A 19546-nucleotide genomic window follows, 5' to 3' on the forward strand; every position below is an offset into this window, starting at 1 on the left:
AGTGCTGCCCCTATATATAAATATATATATGTATATATATATTTATCTATATCCATCCATCCATTATCCTCGCCGCTTATCCTCAGTAGGGTCGCGGAGGTGCTGGAGCCCATCCCAGCTATCTTCGGGCAGTGGGCAGGGGACACCCTGAACTGGTTGCCAGCCAGTCGCAGGGCACACAGAGAAAGACAATTTACTCGCACCTAGGAACCATTTGGACCGGCCAATTAACCTGAAATGCATGTGTTTGGAATGTGGAAGGAAAAGAATGACAATACAAAGGAAATTATTATTATTACTAATTAAACCAGAGTGCCCGGAGGAAACCCACGCAAGCACAGGGAGAACATGTGAGAAGATGGATGTAAAAATGTATATACGGTATATAAATATATTCTATGTAAACTGAAAAGAAAGCCCTTTGATATGCTTTGGGCAGTCTACAGAGAGAGCTGCCAACAAGATCAAAAAGATCAAAGCCAGCAGAGTAGCTAATGTGACTCATTTCATCTGCAGAAACTGTAATAAAAACCTCATCATCCAGTCCAGCGTGAACGTGGATCTTTGGTGGGACAGATACACCGCGGTTACATATATATATAGGCGATCCGATGCTCACTGGACGCGGCAAGCAAGTCGGTCTCGCACTTGGATTGTGATCCGAATACGGAAATGGATCTTCTGTAGCGAGCGATGGCGGTGTCAGGGACGGAAAAACAGGTCGGTAGCCGGGACAGGGTGAGCAATCCCGTGGTCGAGGTTGGAAACGAGTCAGGACGGGAGAGTAAACGTAGTCGGGATCAAAAATGGGTCGTAAGCCAGAACGGGAGAGCAGGTGTGGTCGGGATCAAAACAAACGGGAGCAAAAACGGGACAGGCGGGAGTCAGGGTCGAAAAAGGCTTGCCTTGTATAAACAGAGGTTCGCAGACAGACTGACCACAGGGGATTGACAGGACTAGGTATAACTAGGGACAAGGAGCCAACCGGAACCCACAGTGGTTGGCGCCAAATGGGCGGGCACAGGTGATTTACATCGGTAATCATGACAAAAAAAGAGTTTTTTGATAGATCTTTTTAGTTCAAACAAATATAAATGTTATTGTGTTCACATTTTAAGCCTTTTGAAAATTGGATTTGAGAGTTTTATTGCCAATTAAGGCCTCATTTTTAGAATAATGAATTAAATACCTTTTAGGACTTTTCAAGGATCTGCAGAAACCCTGTGGAACATCAGGAAGCGTTTCAAGTAGGCTGTAATCCATAGTCAGCCATATCCAAATAAAAATTGCTAGTAATATTTCAGATGATTTGCAATAAATCCAGAATGTGTGATTCTTTTTGTTATTTAATTGCACCACTGAAAATAAAGAACTTCACAATGTTGTAATTTCTTGAGACAGTCCTGTATACATGTAGACGATAATACCCAATTCTTTGTGAAATCAACATCTTCACTTTTTAATACAAACCAAGTCATTTTTTTCCCACGTCAAACATCCCCCCTTAAAAGAAGATGCATTTTTCATAATAAGGATATTTTATTAACGAACTTGCAAGACAATGGCACAAATAATGCTTGTTAATCGAAGCCCAGAACACATAACACCTTCACAAATAGTGGCAATAAACATCTCAAGTTCCCGGAAGGAATCAGACAGCAACAAATGGCACTATGTAATATGTTGTTTCACGTGTATTTGACTCAATAAAATTATGTAAACATATCTTCCGATATATATTTTTTGTTTGTTATATTAAGGCATAGAATGAAAAAGCAATGGCTAGATAATAGCTGGATAGACACACTACATACAAAATTAAATTTGTTTCCAATATTTAAAATTAAAATATTATGTATATTTTATATGCAAATAATTATACAACATTGAATGATAACAATTAAATGTACCCTTGTGGATTAATAGCTATTTGATAATTATCTCTTCAAAACAGGAGTATGAGTTCTGATAAAATATTTCTATATATGTAATAGAATACGGTTTTTCACAGTGTTGTACAAGTACTGTAATCCCTCGCTTAGCACACTTAAAGGGGACCAGACCCCTCAGACGATATACAAAATTCCGCTAACTAGCCCCCACCCCACATTTTTACGCAGGAATAGTCAACTGGCGATAATGGATCATGACAGCACGGGTGCTGTTTATTTGAGACAGAAAGGGAAAAAAGAGCTCTTGTATATTAGCTTTTTCAGTTCCTGTTTCAGCAATAGTTGACTTTACAGTTTATTTTAAACAGGCCACAATGGCACACTTAAGCAGCCTGTACCCCCAAAAAATAAACCGCTCTGCTGCCCTGTGCGCTCGCAATAGTTGATGGGAATCATGGATTGCAGCCACAAGCGTGCATTTCATTGAAGGCGGATCAGAACAAGCCTGTCCTCTAACAAGAGTGCCTTTTGAGGGTTTTTGCCTGCAGCAATATGGGATTGGGGATAATGTGTTGCGGCCGCATATGTGCAGTTCATCTTAGGTAGATATAATAGCAACTAAATAACTGCCAGGCCTGACAAAAGTGCACTTTGCAGGGCACTGCTCGCAGCAAATCAATTGGGGATTATGGATCAGAGCCAAAATACGCAGTTCATAAAAGGCAGGCCACAATGACATGCTTCATGAGCTCTACTGGCCCCTGCTGTAGTTGACCAGGGATAATGGATCATCGACAAAACCATGCAATTCATTTTAAGCATGCCAGAATGGCGCCCCTCTTGAAAAAAGTGCCTTTTGCGAGTCGATGCTTGCACCAACCTAGATTTAGGGATAATAGATTGTGCTTGAGTGCCATTCATTTTAGGTGAAAACAGGTGGGAACAGAGCTGCCAGGCCCAACAAACGTGGGCTCTGCTTGTCCCAGCTCGCAACAATGGTCAACAGAGGATATCGGAATGCGTCCAAAATGTGCAATAGAATTTATATGCTAAAAATGTGCTCTGCCTGCCCCTACTCTCAGCAATAGTAAACCGTGGATAATAGATTGCGGCCACAACTCTTTCATTTTAGGTGGACCAGAATGGCACGTCTTCAAACAAACGTGCCTTCTGCTGGTCTCCACTTACAGAAATATGCTATTGGGGAAAATGGTTCACAACCGCATGGGTGCAGTTCATTTTAGGTGGCAATAACAGAAAAAGACACCACCAGGACAGACAAAAGAGACACGAAAGCCGGGGGGAATCGGAGAGGAGGCGGACTTGCTAACACGAGGTGGTGTATCCCTGGATTTTCACAAAGAAAAGTTTTCCATCTGCCGCAGGGATGTTGAATTTTTGGACTGGCGTGACGTCATCCACTCCGTTACAAGCACTCCTAGGGCATCATGTTAATCTGTTAATAAACAACAGGGTAGACTGCTGGAAGTGTGAATTTTCCTACGGGGATGAATAAAGTATCTATCTATCTATCTATCTATCTATCTATCTATCTATCTATCTATCTATCTATCTATCTATCTATCTATCTATCTATCTATCTATCTATCTATCTATCTATCTATCTATCTATCTATCTATCTATCTAATCTTGCAAAGGACAAGGCACAAAACAACGAGGGATTACAGTATAGGGAGTCGATTTTCTACTGCCATCATAAAGTTCCCTCCGGTCCGTCCTACACATGAGACTCATCTGAGTCTGGCTTGACGGGAGACCGGTGGCCCCGATGCGGCGAGTGCCGAGGTACGGTTGCGGACAGTAGCGGGGTGAGGAGCGGGTTTTCCGTGCCTTCGTCCTCGCTCAGGTTCAATAGAGCGCTGCTTTGCGGCAAGAGGGAGGTCGTGTCGGCATCGCCTGGACTTTCTCGGGGGTTGGACACCGTCGGCGGGGGAGCCGGTGGGAGGGTGAGAGAGTGCGTGGTCAGCACCGGGAGCGGCGGGGGGAGAGGCGAGCTGGTGCGGGATAACGGGGAGCCGGTCCTGGAAACGCCGAGGGGGGAGCAGGGATGGGGCGGTGGGGTTGGGGTGGAGGCGCGAGAAACTGAAGGAGGTGGGGACAGGCTAATGCGGAGACCCCACTGCTCTCGTTTCTCCTTGCTCGTCAGCGAAGGAGCAACCTGCAGAGAATACATGCACATTTCTATACTGTTAATCAACATGCTCAAATCCATTTTGTCTTTGTACGAACCACATAGGATTTAAAGCCACAGGCCTAAACAGCCGTACAAAGGAATGTATTCATCCATGTATAACGCACACCTCTAATCTTTGTTTAAAAATCTGTATAAAACTTAAAGGGGACAAACGTTGTTGAATAGGTTCGGCCATGATTAAAATTATTTATTGTAATGAACACAACACTAACGCTTTTGCACTTATTTATATCTTCTCCATTCTTTAACATGTGTCTCTGGTACTGTGAATAAAAATAGAGTGATAATGAAATAAAATCCATTGCTTTACATATATCATCAATGTCACTGGTGGTCTAGTTGTGAGGATGAAGGCATCCTCACTGCCAGGACCTGGGTTTGTTTCCAATAGCATGCAATGTTTTGCGATAATGGTCAGCAATATTTTTCGACTGATCCATCATTGCAGAAATACAATAATTTACAAGAGTAAAAGTACGTGCATAACGCACACGTGAACTTTGAGTTCTTATTCAGATTAAAAAACATATACCGGTACACAAATAAATACAGTATTCACGTCCATTTCTAACATTTTAAGCCGGCACACACCTGGCGCCAACCATATTGGGAATTCGGCGTCAACACCTTTGGCTGCAGAATACTAACAGCGCCGTACCCCCCACACACCTGAAGCTGTCTTTTTAACTCTTACTTGTTTACGTCACCTATTCGGATCATGTGACTGTTCAAGATAGCGATAACAAAGGCGCGCACATATTTAATACTGCTCAAAAAGAAAACCTGAGTGAGGACTGTGTCGCATAATTTGTGAGCCCTAAATTTCTAGACGACAGCGCCAGAGCAACCACACTGTGGAGATAGCAACACAGATGTTGTGTCGTTGTCAATGGTGGTTGCCACGGTAATAGACCAAATTGCATTTGCTTCTTATCGTTTCTCATGGATCAAAAGAAACTCAGCAATCTGACATTGACGCTGATACGGAAGTGTAGCGTTTTTTTTTGGATTGATTAGATTTGCTAGATAATTTCCATTGCTGTTCAATTTAGATGTATAAATTGAGGACTTGATTTGTGGGGGAAAAAGTTAAAATATCAAGAGTAGGAAATATTCAATAAAGTACTGTCAAACCTCCTGTTTGTATTATATTAATAATGTAGGCATATAAATACACACACACACACGTATTATATATATATATATATATATATATATATATATATATATATATATATCTTTCCTTTTTATTATTATTGTTTTTTTTTGTTGGAACGATCTCCTTTGCCCATTTCGTCTCTGATCTGGATTGTCTCTATAACTGGTAGCAGACAACGTCATTGTAGATTGCTGGTGAAGTATTATACATACATTTTTATTATACATAGTCTGTCTATCAGTGATCGAATACGTGCCACTCTGTGTCTGGAACGTTTATTATTGTTTAATAAGAGGAATTGCAACCATTAAAAAGGGGAGCAATTAGCTGAGGTTGACAGGTATGGAAAGGCAACTTAGCACCTGTGTTTTTGCAGCACTGTGCAGATCTGCGATGACTGTGGCCGATGAGGGGTGGGGCACCTCCAGTTTGGGAGGCTTGGGCGTGGCATGATTACTCTTCTTGCCTTCGATTGAGACGTTGGCCGCACCAGGGCTCAGAGGCTTGCCGCCACCTTCGTACGTTTGCTGGCCTTGGTATTCCGTGAAAGTCACGGACCTTTTCTGGTCTCCTTGCACTGTCGAGGATACAAATGTATGTACGCAAGGTCAAAAACAGAAGCTGTCAAGATCATCAGCACCACTAAAGGAGGCAGAGGTGGTGGGTAGGGCTTCAGAAAGGAGTGCAAGACAGACATGCAGAGCGTCCCACAGGGTGAGGATGCAGAAAGAAGGGTTGGGTCAATACAGAGGGGAGGAGGGGAAAGGTTAAGGGGTGTGTCTCACCTTCACAGTCCAATAAAGTTTCTTTATTTTGAAACAAAAGGAATGAGACAGAACAGAGTGAGATATGTCAGTTTGGTGTCCAGGGACACAACAAACACTGGAACAGATACGAGGTGGAGACGAGGGGGAGACAGGTGAGCTCGCTATGATGACAACTTTGTGAGAAGTCTTTCAAACTTTGGTAATTTAATTGGAGATAATCGACTCTATCCAGTGAATGCTTTTAAAGACTGTTACCCAGAGGTTTATTTTTGGGTTGGACGCTCCTGCGAGTTGTGGAGAGACGGGCTCCAGAACGACCCCGGGGCTCATTCTTTGGAATGGACAGCAAGGGGCGCCGGAGCTGTGGGATACAAATGGAACAAAATAGGCTTTCAGAGAAAATTCACAGACGAGATCATTCAGATCCCTACCAAAATAGCAACTATGGCTCATCTTATTTGTAGAACATTTCAGAAGAAATCTTCAAATGTATTTGCAAGTACTTTTACACTGCAAAAATATTTCACAAAATTATCTAATACAGCAGAATGTAGGCACTTACAACTTAGGCTGGTCCTACAACTATTTTCTTGTAAATATTCCTAATCTTAATATTCATTTTTTATCTCATCTCATCAGCTGTACCACTTATCCTTATTAGGGTCGCGTGGGGGCTGGAGCCCATCCCAACCATCTCCGGGCAGTGGGCAGGGGACATCCTGAACTGGTTGCCAGCCAATTGCAGGGCACACGGGGACAGACAACTCACTCGGTCAGTCACACCTAGGGACAATATAGACCGGCCAATTCACCTGAAATGCATGTTTTTTTGGAATGTGGGAGGAAACCGGAGTGCCCGGAGGAAACCCACGCAAGCACGGGGAGAACATACAAACTCCGCACAGTAAGGCCGGTAGCTGGATTTGAACCCACGCAGGAGGTTCCCACGACCTCAGACCTGTGCCGCACACGCGCTAACCATTGCGCCGTGAAGTGCAAAAGGCCAACGTAATATTGAGCTTAGACAATTCATAATTTTGTTCTACTGTCCCACATTTATTTTTGACATTCTTCTTGGATTAATTTCATTAACATTTAGATATTTATATTTTTGATCAGCAGTAAATCGGTCAAACACTATATAACTATGTAATGCTTACACTAATAAAACACAAGGTACTTAAAGCCTACAAACTTGGTGTTTAGATAGATAGATAGATAGATAGATAGATAGATAGATAGATAGATAGATAGATAGATACTTTATTCATCCCCGGAGGGAAATTCACATTCACGTTTATATGATTTAAAAACAATATTTTTCTCTAGTTTTTTTTTTAAAGGTGTACAATTTTCCATATGATCCAGATTTTACAATGCATTGTAAATTATAGCAAACAAAGTGGTGGCAAATGATGGCTAACCTGTCTCAGGCCTCTTTTCCTCCCCAGTGGAGCCTGGATGAGAAGATTTTGCTGACCGGGCTCGCTCTGGACACTGGCAACCCTGGTAGCAGTTGTAAACACACATTCATTAACACACGTGAACAAGATGAGTAAAAAAAACAATGCTCGGCCACCTTCAGTCAATTCTCTAGCCAAAACTGCCATTCTACTCACTCACTACACAGCACAGCAAGTTTGCTAAGATTCAAAACACAAGAGGGGATGGAGGAGAGGGATAAAAAGTAGCAACCTTGTATGCACTCTACCAGGCATAGAGAGAGTCAAATCTGAATTTGTGACAAATCTGATAATGCGTGTTAGGTTGCTACCATAATTCCTCACCCTTTCCCCAACAGATTGGTATCCAAAGTAGGACCGCCAATTTGATCAGTGAGAAGCCTGATTGACATGTAAACAATGTGACACACCATGGCACCGATGATGGCTGGAAAGACCCACATCTATTTAGAAAAAGGACACATAAAACCTTGAACCCAGTAAATCTAAAAGTTTGGTTTGAATTAGGCGAGGAAGCTTGGTTAGGGTAGCGCAGATTATGAGTCGAGGAGATGAGGGTCAGTGTGGAACTCGGAGGGAGAACAGAGACGAAAATATAATCACCGACAAAAAAAATAAAATACGAAAGAGAGAGTGAGACAGAAAGACAAATCAAGGGAGAAAGTAAAAGAGAGACAAAGAGTGAGCAGAGTGAGAGTAAAAAAGGAGGGAGACAAACAGAGAGGAAAGCACAGAGAAAAAGAAGTATCAAGAGATAGAGGTGTATAGACATAGAGAGACAGGGAAGAAAGAAAGAGAGGCAGAGACAAACAAAACAACAGAGAGAAAGAGGGAGAACAAGAGTAGGAGAAAGACTGTGAGAGTCAGATACATAGAAACAGAGACAGAGAGAGAAAGAGAAAGATAGAGAGCGCAAAAGACAGATAGTGAAAATAAAAAGAGAAACAGATGGACAGAGCAAACAGACACACAGAAGGAGTGAGAGGCAATGACACAGGGAGACAGAGCGAGGGAGACATAAAGTGAGACACAGAGTGTGAGAAAGACAGGGACAGAGATACAGAGGCAGACAGAACGAGAGGACAAAACAGAGAGAGAGAGACAGACAGACAAGAGAAAGAAGGACAGAGCGAGAGAGATGAGAGAGAGAGAGAGAGAGAGAGAGAGAGAGAGAGAGAAAGAGACAAACACAGAGCGCAAAAAAAAGACACAAAGATAGGGGGAGACGAGAAAGAGACACAAAGAAAAAGAGCATATGCGAGAGAGAAAGAGACAGACAGGCAGACAGACAGACAGACAGGTAGAGAGAGATAGAGATGGAAAAGAGACATTTAGAAACCTTAAGCTACAGAGAGAGAGATAGATATAGAGACAGTTGGAGGCGACCGGACTGGATGCGGATGAATGATTAAACGTAGAGGCAGCCATTGGAGGAGGTTCGTCTGGAGGTCGAGCCCCTCCCACTGCTGTACAGACGCAGCGGACACACACAGAAAAAGGGTTGGGGGGGGCACTGTACCTAGAGAGGTTACCCTCCTGCAGAAGGCCCTGGGACTCATCTAGCACATTGGGTTCACTGTAAAAAGGGTAGGAGGCGGAAGGGGGAGAGCGGTAGGTTAAAGCTGTTAAGTCCACATCCATCAACACCCGACATCACCTCCTGGTGCCGAGGGACAACCGCAGCTTTTTAAACATTTCCTTACCAATAGCTGCCAAGTCACACAGAACAGAAAATATTGTCATACACACCAAAACCAGACGTGAGAAAGACAAATATATCTCCTCTTACTCAAGTATTGATATTTAACTGGATTTTTTTTCCCAATCATTTGCATTTTAAAACGGATATCTGTGTTCTATTTGCCCACATGCAGAGGATGACGACTCCAAAATAAAACATTGTAATAAAGGTTAAGTAAACAACAGAAGAAATTTGGATTCAAATGTTTTGCTGGTAAATACAACAGAGAAAAAAGCATCAGATTTACAGTAGATACGTCTGCCACTTTTTTGGAAGAAATACAAATGTTGTGATTACAGGGTCAAAATGAGGATACAATTTTTGTTTTAGTTATGTTGGAAAATGCTTGTTTTCGATATTTTTATGGTATAAACCTTAAAATGTTTTAGCAGAAGTAGTAAGTTAAAACAAATGGAATTACTACTTCCGATCTCCCCAATTTTGTCTTTTTAAATACATTGTGACTGACTTGGCCTCTTCGCAGCAAGACTTTATAAATATTTACCTGTGGCTGGGCAACATGTTGCTGCGAGGGGCTTCAGGTTGCAAAGTGGCTGAGCCGGCGGCATGACTAGAGAATCTGCGTTCTGATATGAGCCTGGGTAAGAACGCTTCATGCTCGCTCACGATGCTGGGGATACTTATTGAATCATCTGAGGGGAGAGAGTACCACAGGTCACATAATGCAGTGAGACTGACAACCTAAATGAAAGAGCATCTGACTCTCTTCATCGTCCTCATCAGTGTGACTGAGCGTGTCCTGGGAAGGCTGTCGGGACGGCTGGCTGTCCTGCTCCCAGACCGTGCCGGTTCCAGTGTTGGAGCGGGACATGGTGGCTAAACTGAGGCGGTAGGCCGACGTGGAGGTGCCCACTGTGCTGATGGACGTCTTTCCCTGGTACGCTGCATGAAGACAGTGGTTGAGAATCAGGATGATAACAGCAAGATATAACATCACAGTTATCAGCCCGATAAAATAGAAAAAAAAAACACGAAAATTAGCCACAATTTCAGTCCAGCGACACTACTTGCTAGAAAGATTCTAAAAAATATGATCCTCCTTATATTTTATTTTTCTATAAAGTAGCAGCAAAACTTGGTAGTTTCTACTCACTACCTATTTGTATGAGTGCTGAACCTGGAAGGCTCGGCCAAGATCTGTCGATGCGTGCAGTGCTGTTGTGATTACACGGGCTTCTAATGAGTTTTGTATTGTTTATAGATTTCTGTTGTTGTTGTTGTTGTTGTTGTTGAACCCTGTTGTGTGTTCGTGTGGTTGTATTTTATTCTCTACGTATAGCATGCAGTGAAAAGAGAAAATACAAATCTCGAAATCGGTTATCTACATCCATTTCTAGAAGCAAGATTTGATCAGTTATTGGTAGGCAAAATAGTTAATGGGCATTCCTTGTTGAAAACATTGCAATGAGAGACTGTGACCTGAGCCACTGTGGACAGCCTCCTTGAGGATCTTTAGTTCATTATTGAATTCAGCAAACAACGAGCTCTTGCACAGAGGGCGTGGAATAAAGCGGCGCTCGAGCTGGTCGGCAATGTGGTGGCGTGCCGTGATCTCTTCCTGGGAGTCAGCTGGCTGCGTCAATAACTGGACATCAGGGGAAGAAAGCAATGATGAATGGCGAGGACAGGAGAGTGTTGGAAACAACAAAAGATGTTTCTTCACCTTGCACTGTATGAAGGGCCTCAATAGCACAAAGATGGGGATGCGGGTTCGCACGATAAAGTCAATGAAGTCCCAGAAGGCAAGGCCGCCCACCTTCCTCAGAGCCATTTCTTTGACCTGTAGACTCAGACGATACCACTGGTTTCCGAGGGAGCGTTCGAAGCACACTAACACAACTTTCAGAGCTGTGGACAAACAAAAAAGTGGGGGGAGTGACAAGGTCAGGAACGACGACGTTTTATTGGAGGCCAGACAAACATTTTTTCCCCGAGAATTACAGCAAGTTTCAAAAAGTACCTAGATATGCCGCTTGGCTGGTGGACTCAGCCAAGCCTTCTCTGCGCAGGTCCTTCCCCGCGTCGCCAGGTGTAGAGCAGTGTGCCGGCGAAGCGTCTAACATAAAGTTCTTGGTGCGGGATGTGGAGATTATACGTGGTGGCAGTAGAATATTGATGACCGTCTGCAACAGCAGGAAAATCTCCGGCTGCTCCAGATGGGGGCTGTCTATATTTGAATACAAGAATATATGAATATAAATATTGAAAATAAAAACAGCAATAAATGTGTAAGGTTATACCTTTGCTTCCAGACCCAACAGTGAGCACAAAGGGAATAAGTAAGTTTAATAGCATCCCCTCTCGCCTTTCTTGATTGGTGAAAGGTGAGATCACTTGACTGAGAGGGAAGTCTTCCTTCAAGGCCTATTAAAAAATCATAGATCAAGAGAAAAAACACCCTATTTTGACATCTCAAATTTAATGTTGCTGGTGTCTGAACAACATGCAATCACATCGTATCGTATTATATCAACTGAAGGAGTTCAGCTTTCTATTTCGCGACATGTTACATTACCATTTTGCTACTAAGGTATAAACTCAACATTAATTTGAACCATATTAAAATACAACAAGAACGTTAGATTGGAACCCACTGAGTCCATGTAAATAGTCTGTATGCTTTAGAAACCTTTCTTTCTGGGTCTTATGCAAAACAAAAATATATGTTTTACATTGTAGGGTTAAGGTCTGCATAGTGGCAGAAGTCTGTAGGCTACATAAAGGCTCAATCCCATTACCTACCCACTTCAGCTTGTTCATTTTTCTCCTCCCCCTTTCACTTCTTTGGTAGGAGCAAGGAAATGATTCCTGAACAATCTAGGAACGTACTTTCTGCTAACCACGTCATTAGTTTGACCTACAATAATTGCGTCATAACAATTGCTCATTCCTTGATTAATTTAGTTTTATTTAGTCTTTTTTTCATTTCACTCAATTCAAAATTAAACATAGAAACTGACTAAAAGAATAAACTGTAGTGTTTCATTTGCAAAAAATATTTTTGGCGACAGACATGTACCCCGCTTCACTCTTTTTTTATTCTTGTTCATCCTTGTTGCAACTGCCTCTCCTATACCTGCGCTTATCCTCTCGCAGCACTCTCTGTAGGAATTTATCTTCCATAATCAATTAATATATTTTCTGCACCGCTTATCCTCAGTAGGGTTACGGAAGTGCTGGAGCCCATCCCAGCTATCTTCTGGAGGTGGGCAGGGGGGGGCACCCCTGAACTGGATGCCACCCAGTCGCAGACAGTCAACTCACTCGCTCATTCACACGCAAGGATACATGGGCCAATTTACCTGAAAATGCATGTGTTCGGAGGACTTTGTAAAATGTGGTAATCTGTCCCTCACTCTTTCACTTTACACTACGCTTTGTGGATGATTCACTGTTTTTTACATTGTGATGTTCTAGCTCGCATGGTAGCGCAGTGGTTAGCGCATGTGCGACACAGTTCTGAGGTCATGAGATTGAACCTTCCTGTGTGGAGTTTGCATCTTCTCTGTGTGCTTGCGTGGGTTTCTTACAGGCACTCCCATTTAGTCCCACATTCCAAAAACATGCATGTCAGGTTAATTGACCGGTCTAAATTGTCCCTAGGTGTGAATGAGCAAATCAGATGTCTGTCTCTGTGTGCCCTGCGACTGGCAACCAGTTCAGGGTGTCCCCTGCCCACTGCCTGAAGATAGCTGGGATGGGCTCCGGCATCCCCGCAACCCTACTGAGAATAAGCGGTGCGGATAATGGATGGATGTATGTTCTTGATTTGTCAGCGTAAATGATAGATTTGAGTGGAAAATGGAGTAATGGGATTGAATGTAAAAAAGTTGATTATTTTTGAAAAACTGTCAGTATTTCTGTTGTGAAGTAAATAATAGTTTCGATTGTAGGACAACATAGTTACTTTGAATTATTAAATGTGCGCCCTGATTATAATTTGACACATGTTTAAGGAATTGAATATTTCAGACATCATTTGTGATATCACTTATTCATCATTTCTTGCTCTTGAAAAATACATAACATTGGTGTCCTGAGCTCAGAGCTATGAGGAATCCTACCTGGATTTGTAGGGCAACCAACCGCACCACTGCTGTACTAAAAGGGAGCGGCGGGGAGAGGTAAGGGCTGAGGTGGAGCAGAGGTAAGCCGTCCGCAACACTGGATGGGCCCACTACCCCCATCACCTGTACACACACAGTAAATCCTTAGACCATAATTTAAGCCGCAGACCCTATAAATCATAGCAACGTCAACATGTTATAGATTAGTAGATGATATTCAAATCGCTAACTTTTTCTTTAAAGCAAGCAACAAAAAGGAAAACAATTTTTTCAAGTGTCTCATACCAGGTTGACGCAGACGTTAATAAGCGAACGAAGGTGAGGGAGAAAAGAGATGATTGGCTGTCGTTGGAGAGTCAGACAGATTCCTTCAATCAGGTTGCTTGCTGCTTCCCACTCCACCTGTCTCCTGGAAGCAGCACAGGCCGCCAGAAACCCCACCACCCACCAGACATGCAGTCAGGCCACATGAACAATGAAAAGTTTCCTCCCAAAATCAATTCAACTCACACTAGCAGCAAAGACTGAAAAGCTCACAAACGTAGCATCAAGTGCAGCAACAGGCCCTAATGTGATGCACGCAACATCTGGGTCTAGTCTCAGTCATGGAACTTTAATTTAATCTTAAATATATGCAGTCCATCCTAAATGTTCCTGTCCTTTGTTTTTTGCTGCGAATGGCTTAAAAATATTTTACCAACAGATTGAGACATCAGAAATTCTTCTGTGTGCATGTATTATATTAACCACCCATGTTGGATGGTTTTCTTTGATATAACACACTCAAAAGAATTGTGTTTATAAACCTTATGTTCCTCTGAAATAATTATCCATAAAGGTATCAAGGGGGTATTAGTAGTGCACGCATCCCAAACAGCAAGCACATATGTACGTTTGTCAGTTAACCAGTTCTCCGAAAAGGGCTGTTAACTTCTTGTTAGCACAACTCTTCAGGCTTTTAGTGAAGATTCACCTTCACAACACCAATAACAAAGTTTTGTTGAGATTGTTATTTTGAGTGACTGTAACAGAATTTAATGTGAACCTGAAAATGATCGATGGTGAATCATTGTGTATAGGCAGCAATGTAAAATTTTAGACAGAAGTTGTTTACTCTTGAAGAGGACTTTATTCTTACCACATTGGCTGAAAAACATAAACTTCTTTGGAAATAGGTATTTACGAATAATTAAATGGCAGAAAAGTATTTTTGTTGACTTATTTTAGTAAAGATATTCTTAAAATAGTAACAAAAACATCTAGAAATAATTCTTATCCAACAAGGCTGATGGAAGATATTTTTATTTATTTAAATAATTATGGTCAGATAGCAGTATTAGAAATAATTCTCACTTAAAGTCCTTTTTAAATAAAAAAACATATATACGTATGGGATAGTTTTACAAAAAAAGAGTAATCATAAATTGAGAGAAACCCTCTGGCATCTGCTGTATTAGATAAGATTACTAAATTGAAGGATTGATTTTCCTAACAGAGAGAGAAATAGGTTAAAAAAACAATTTAGGATTCTTTTGAAATTTGCACAAAAGAAATATGTTAAAAATAGAGTAAAATAAGATGAAATAGCAGCCTAAATGAACTAAATGCTGTAAATTAAAAAAATATTTTTTGCACGTTACAAACCTTGCAGTAGCAACATTTTGTGTAGTTCTGTCGTAATATTTATCAGCCCAAAACATGTTTCAAATACTAAAAAGTGATTGTTTTGATAATGTAACAGAATCTAACGAGTTACATGTCAGAAGACTTGACCCGGCTGACTACCCACAAGTGGCTGCACAAAAACACATCACAATGACGCATATAGGGCAGCAACCACGGAGGCAGTTCCACAGCGCAGTGCCAAGAAGCCGCATATTTACCGTGCACACCACGGCACTGGCACAGCACGATACACTCACGTGGAGACGGATAGAGTTAAAGTGGGATTAAACAGACCTGGTGCATAATGCCTGTGGGCGAGCGCACCTGAGCGTGGGCATTTTGTGAATCTTGTTGAACATGCGGTCGAGTCTCTTGAGTATGAGGATAAGAGCGGGACGCACGGCTTCGGAGGACCAGTCGGTGATGGGCAGCATCTCCATGATGTAGCGGCGCAGGCCTCGACTCTCCATGGTTAGAGTGTCGTAGGGCGCAAGTTTCAGTAGGGCGTGGGCTATCTCAGCCAGTCTGGGAAGCCGGAGAAAATGTAACACATAAACACACTACTAAAATATAATGTTTTTTCTGATTTTGTCAATAAGTTTATGTCAAATAGTTTTGGGGTCAAAACCACCTCATATGGGACTTGATGTCTAGCAGCTCCAGTGCAGTCACTCGTGGCTCACCAGCTACATTCTGCAGGATCTTTAAACGTGGCCCACAATGCTTGTAGAATTCTGTGCAGATGTTTAGGAGGGACTCTCTAGGTCGGCGGAACTCCTCCCTTGCCATGCGCTCATCCAGCTCCTCCCTTGGCATGCCCTGGCCCTCCTCTAGTAGGTGGAGGTTGTCCCTGGTCGATATTAAGACTACAATGAAAACTAGAGTGGTATTTATAAATTTTAGTCCCTCTAAAACCACAAAATTTCAGTACGACATTTTGTTGAGTAATAGCACTGTATGTTAGGGGCCGGTCACACAGACATTTGCGGCTGAATCACGGCCAGAAATTTCTGCCTGTGAGGCGGACGCTATTGGACGCTTTGAGATCGCAATGCAGACGAAATACAGCAGTGCTTAACACGCGGTCGGAAATTCGTGCGCGGGTGGCAGCGCGAAAAAGTTTTGCGCTGCTCAATCCTTCAGAGCGCGGGTACACAGCCTTTCACGAGCGTATCAAGGCTGAACCACGGCCAGAAATTTCTGGCCGTGAAGCGGATACTGTTGGGCGCTAATGGACGTTTTGAGACCGCCATATAGACGAGATACAGCAGTGCTTTACTCGCGGTCGGAAATTCACACGTGGTTGGCCGCGCGCAAAACTTTTGAGCTGCTCAAAAGTTTGAGCACGTGTTAAACCGCGTGCCGCACACGTGGTCAACACGAGGTAATGACGCGGAAATGACGCAGAACGACGTGCTCTGGCCGCGGCCAGGGCGTGGTTACACATGGGTAGGACGGGAAATTTCAGCAGGTAATCGTGGGTGGAGCATGGTAATAGCATGTTCTGCGCCTGTATCGCGGTGTTATTACGTGAAATTAGCGTGTTACGCGTGTGACAGTCAAACGCCTTTCTCCGCGTATATACAGCGCGATTTGCCGAGCACACGTCAGTTGTGCTCGAGACGTCAAGGGGGTGAACATGGATCCCCGTCAGCGTAGTGACCTCGTCTTAATCCATTTTTATTTCTTGACATTTCTTTTCAAGATAATAAAATAAAAATGATGCCATAGCTTGAAATCTTGATCTTCACGGGACTGTGTCTTGAGCGGTTATGATTTCTACAGCCCGGTGTTATCCGAGAAATGCATCCCTGCCGAGATTTGCATCCCCTCGCTACTACAACCACTTTTACCTCGTTTTATCTCACTTTTAGGGAATGTAATGGCGAACATATAACCAAAACCACTTTGTCTTGCATTTGTTGGAAATGTAATACAACTTAAACCATTCCGTCTTTGTTTTTGTTGTGAACGTAATCGAACGGTAAATCCTCCGCCCCTCGCGTGAACGTGCAATCTGCTGCGCTTCCAACGAAAACGATCGTATTCTATATAAAACGATTATTAAAACTATAAAGCGAGCTAATTATAACAATTGGGAGATCCTAGTCTATATAACGTGTTTATTTAAACAATAAAGTGCGATCGTATTCGTTTGTTAACGCGGATGAAAAAGTCACCAACGTCAATGCACGCTTACAACAAAAGCGATCGCAGCAGAATGCGCGTTCACGCGAGGGGGTGGGGGGTGGGGGTGTTGCGTAGGAGTCGGATTTGGGCACAACACCGGCTCGGGAGCTTTTATACCCGTGGTCCACACGAGAAAATGACGCAGAAATGACGCGATGAGGAAGCGGAACAGTCGCCGGCGTCTGTTTTGCGGGCATACCACCGATGAACAGCGGGTTGGCCAATTTTGAGCATTTTCCATCGCGGGCAACCACGGGCAAAAAAAACCGCAAAATTTTAGCCGTGATTCAGCCGCAAACGGCTGTGTGACCGGCCCCTTTGATATGTTGTAACTTTGCCTGCATTGCATTAATACAGATTTTATCAGACCAGGTCCAAATCTAAGTCTGACCTAGTGTTGACTCCTCCTGACATTGTATGATTGGCAGTGGTCCCTCCTTTATGGCCTTGATCACAGCGAGATATCTGAGGCGCAGTCATGGGCCTGTAATCACACACATTATTATGCCAAGTTCTAAATTCAAAGTCTGGGATAGGTTTGGAAATTGGATGTTTAAGTCTGATTTGAGTCAAGGCCTGTAACCCTTGCCCACCAACTTAGCAAACACCCAAACGTAAATAAATGTGGCACCTTGTAAGGGCCTCTGAGCTGTAGAGAAGTGCTTGCAGTGACGTGGCCAGAGCAGCAATGGCTGCGATCTCATCTCTGGCAGCCGAAGCTGACTCCATTGTCATTGTGTTGCTCTTCAATTTCTGAAGATGACACGGAACCAAGGCCTCCAGCACCATCATCATTTGGAGACTGATCAAAGTTTGAACTATTAGTTTAGGATACAAACTGAGACAGTAATAACAACTTGGATGTTTAACAGTGGTGTAAATCCTTTACCTTCTAAAGGATTCAGGTGCATAGGCCACCACGGTGACACACAGCTTAATGGCTTCACTAATAGAAAAGGCTAGATCTTCATTGCCATAGCAAAAATCTGCAAAGAGATATTTATTTATACTTTGTTAAAAGCAGTTTGTCCTGTCAGTATTTACTATATGCCAAAATGAACACATAGAAGTTAACACATTTTCTTTTCAATATTTTTGACAGTATTTTGTTTTCCATCAATCATCTGATGTCAGAAATTACCGAGAGAGCGCAATGGTTTCTCAGCCTTGACCAGCTCCAATGCATCCAGAGCATCCTGAGTCTCGCCTTCCAGAGAGACCAAAAGGTCAAACAAACACTGAGAAGACACTCCCTTTGAAAGGCCACTGCTGGTGCTTGTCTGGAGGCAATAAGGCTTTTGTAAGCTGCCACAGTAAGGGGACAAAAACATCTGCAGATTCTGGTGGTCTTACTGTAAATTCTAGCAGCGGTGCCACACTGGCAAACAACTGGAGGATGAAAGGTTTGCGGTGTAGGATGTAAAATTGACGGCAGCAGAACTCGACTCCCTGCCTCAATAAAGGGTTGCCTTCATAGTCTGCATAAACCTGATAAGATAAATTCATTTAAATTTAGGTGAACATTTTTAGTCTCATCACAGTGTACACACCTGAAGCATGGTTGGCAAAATCCACTGATAGCCACTCAGTGAGAACAGATGATTAAAGTGCACCGCAGTATTGATGGCAGTTGCTGTGTACTGCCTGAGGAGGGCACTGTCCTCTGGGTGCAGCAACAATGCCCCATTAAAAACATTGAGGAAAAGCATCATCTCATCTCCCCATGGGTACTCGCTAGGCATTCCCAGAAACATCTCTTCAAGAAGCTTGATCCACAAGACCTTGTGAATCGTATCCAACCCGAAGAGCTCCTTACCTAAAGGACAGAGAAGATGAAATGATGACAAAACACTGCTATTTGTTATTTTAAACTATTCCACTTTAGCAATGAGTTTGGCATACCCTGTGGCTCATTGAATAGCGAAAACTCAGCATCAATGGCTGTTCTTGGGAAGGATGGTAGTCGAAGAAGGTCTTCCTGAAGCAGTGAGACATGGGACTGCTTGTGCACAGTGGGCATGTGCTGAGTCAGGGAGATGAGAAAGAGTACTCGACCAACTTCTTCCAGTTTCCGTGAAAACACCTAAAAGCAGAGTCAACAGAGACAAAAAGGAATAAGAAGAAGCCTGAAGGAACATCAGATTTAAAATCATTTGGATCACAGAAGGCTTATTGAACCTGTTTCTGAATAAGCTCTTGTCCTTTTTCAGGGAGCATGTGGACAAGGTTTAGTTGAGGTGAGACAGACCGTCGAAAGGGGTAGATGTCTCTTACATATGTCTGGAAGAGTTGAAAATAATTAATAAATGCACTAAAACAATACAGGTGAGATATTTCTATATGTCAGAATCATTGCTGCCAATAC

At 42.8% G+C, this 19546-nt stretch overlaps 2 protein-coding genes across 16 annotated transcripts in view; one reads left to right on the top strand and one right to left on the bottom strand.

Annotated features, from left to right (window-relative positions):
• mtrf1 (mitochondrial translational release factor 1) overlaps nucleotides 1-19546 on the top strand; it is a 155181-nt gene that overhangs the window by 58904 nt on the left and 76731 nt on the right. The gene's annotated exons all lie outside the window — the stretch shown is intronic.
• unc80 (unc-80 homolog (C. elegans)) overlaps nucleotides 1520-19546 on the bottom strand; it is a 54492-nt gene continuing 36465 nt past the window's right edge. For 8 of the 15 annotated variants that reach the window (XM_088332533.1, XM_088332532.1, XM_088332526.1 and 5 more), the window contains 24 exons: nucleotides 19360-19461; nucleotides 19084-19264; nucleotides 18732-18997; nucleotides 18535-18669; nucleotides 18323-18461; nucleotides 18071-18167; nucleotides 17813-17983; nucleotides 17573-17665; nucleotides 15623-15841; nucleotides 15286-15516; nucleotides 13612-13735; nucleotides 13324-13449; nucleotides 11500-11623; nucleotides 11220-11426; nucleotides 10923-11107; nucleotides 10679-10844; nucleotides 9962-10141; nucleotides 9744-9891; nucleotides 9017-9073; nucleotides 7459-7540; nucleotides 6290-6395; nucleotides 6053-6073; nucleotides 5630-5844; nucleotides 1520-4072 (listed from right to left, as the gene is read on the bottom strand). In XM_088332533.1, coding sequence (XP_088188659.1) covers nucleotides 3632-4072; nucleotides 5630-5844; nucleotides 6053-6073; nucleotides 6290-6395; nucleotides 7459-7540; nucleotides 9017-9073; nucleotides 9744-9891; nucleotides 9962-10141; nucleotides 10679-10844; nucleotides 10923-11107; nucleotides 11220-11426; nucleotides 11500-11623; nucleotides 13324-13449; nucleotides 13612-13735; nucleotides 15286-15516; nucleotides 15623-15841; nucleotides 17573-17665; nucleotides 17813-17983; nucleotides 18071-18167; nucleotides 18323-18461; nucleotides 18535-18669; nucleotides 18732-18997; nucleotides 19084-19264; nucleotides 19360-19461 — 3816 coding nt within the window. In that variant the 3' untranslated portion in view covers nucleotides 1520-3631. The remainder of the gene's footprint in view (nucleotides 4073-5629; nucleotides 5845-6052; nucleotides 6074-6289; nucleotides 6396-7458; nucleotides 7541-9016; nucleotides 9074-9743; nucleotides 9892-9961; nucleotides 10142-10678; nucleotides 10845-10922; nucleotides 11108-11219; nucleotides 11427-11499; nucleotides 11624-13323; nucleotides 13450-13611; nucleotides 13736-15285; nucleotides 15517-15622; nucleotides 15842-17572; nucleotides 17666-17812; nucleotides 17984-18070; nucleotides 18168-18322; nucleotides 18462-18534; nucleotides 18670-18731; nucleotides 18998-19083; nucleotides 19265-19359; nucleotides 19462-19546) is intronic. The other 7 variants (XM_088332534.1, XM_088332535.1, XM_088332524.1 and 4 more) reach the window with 4 other exon arrangements.

This window comes from Urocampus carinirostris, chromosome 3 (assembly GCF_059441175.1).
Source record: "Urocampus carinirostris isolate Australia breed hairy pipefish chromosome 3, RoL_Ucar_1.0, whole genome shotgun sequence".
Taxonomy (NCBI): domain Eukaryota; kingdom Metazoa; phylum Chordata; class Actinopteri; order Syngnathiformes; family Syngnathidae; genus Urocampus; species Urocampus carinirostris.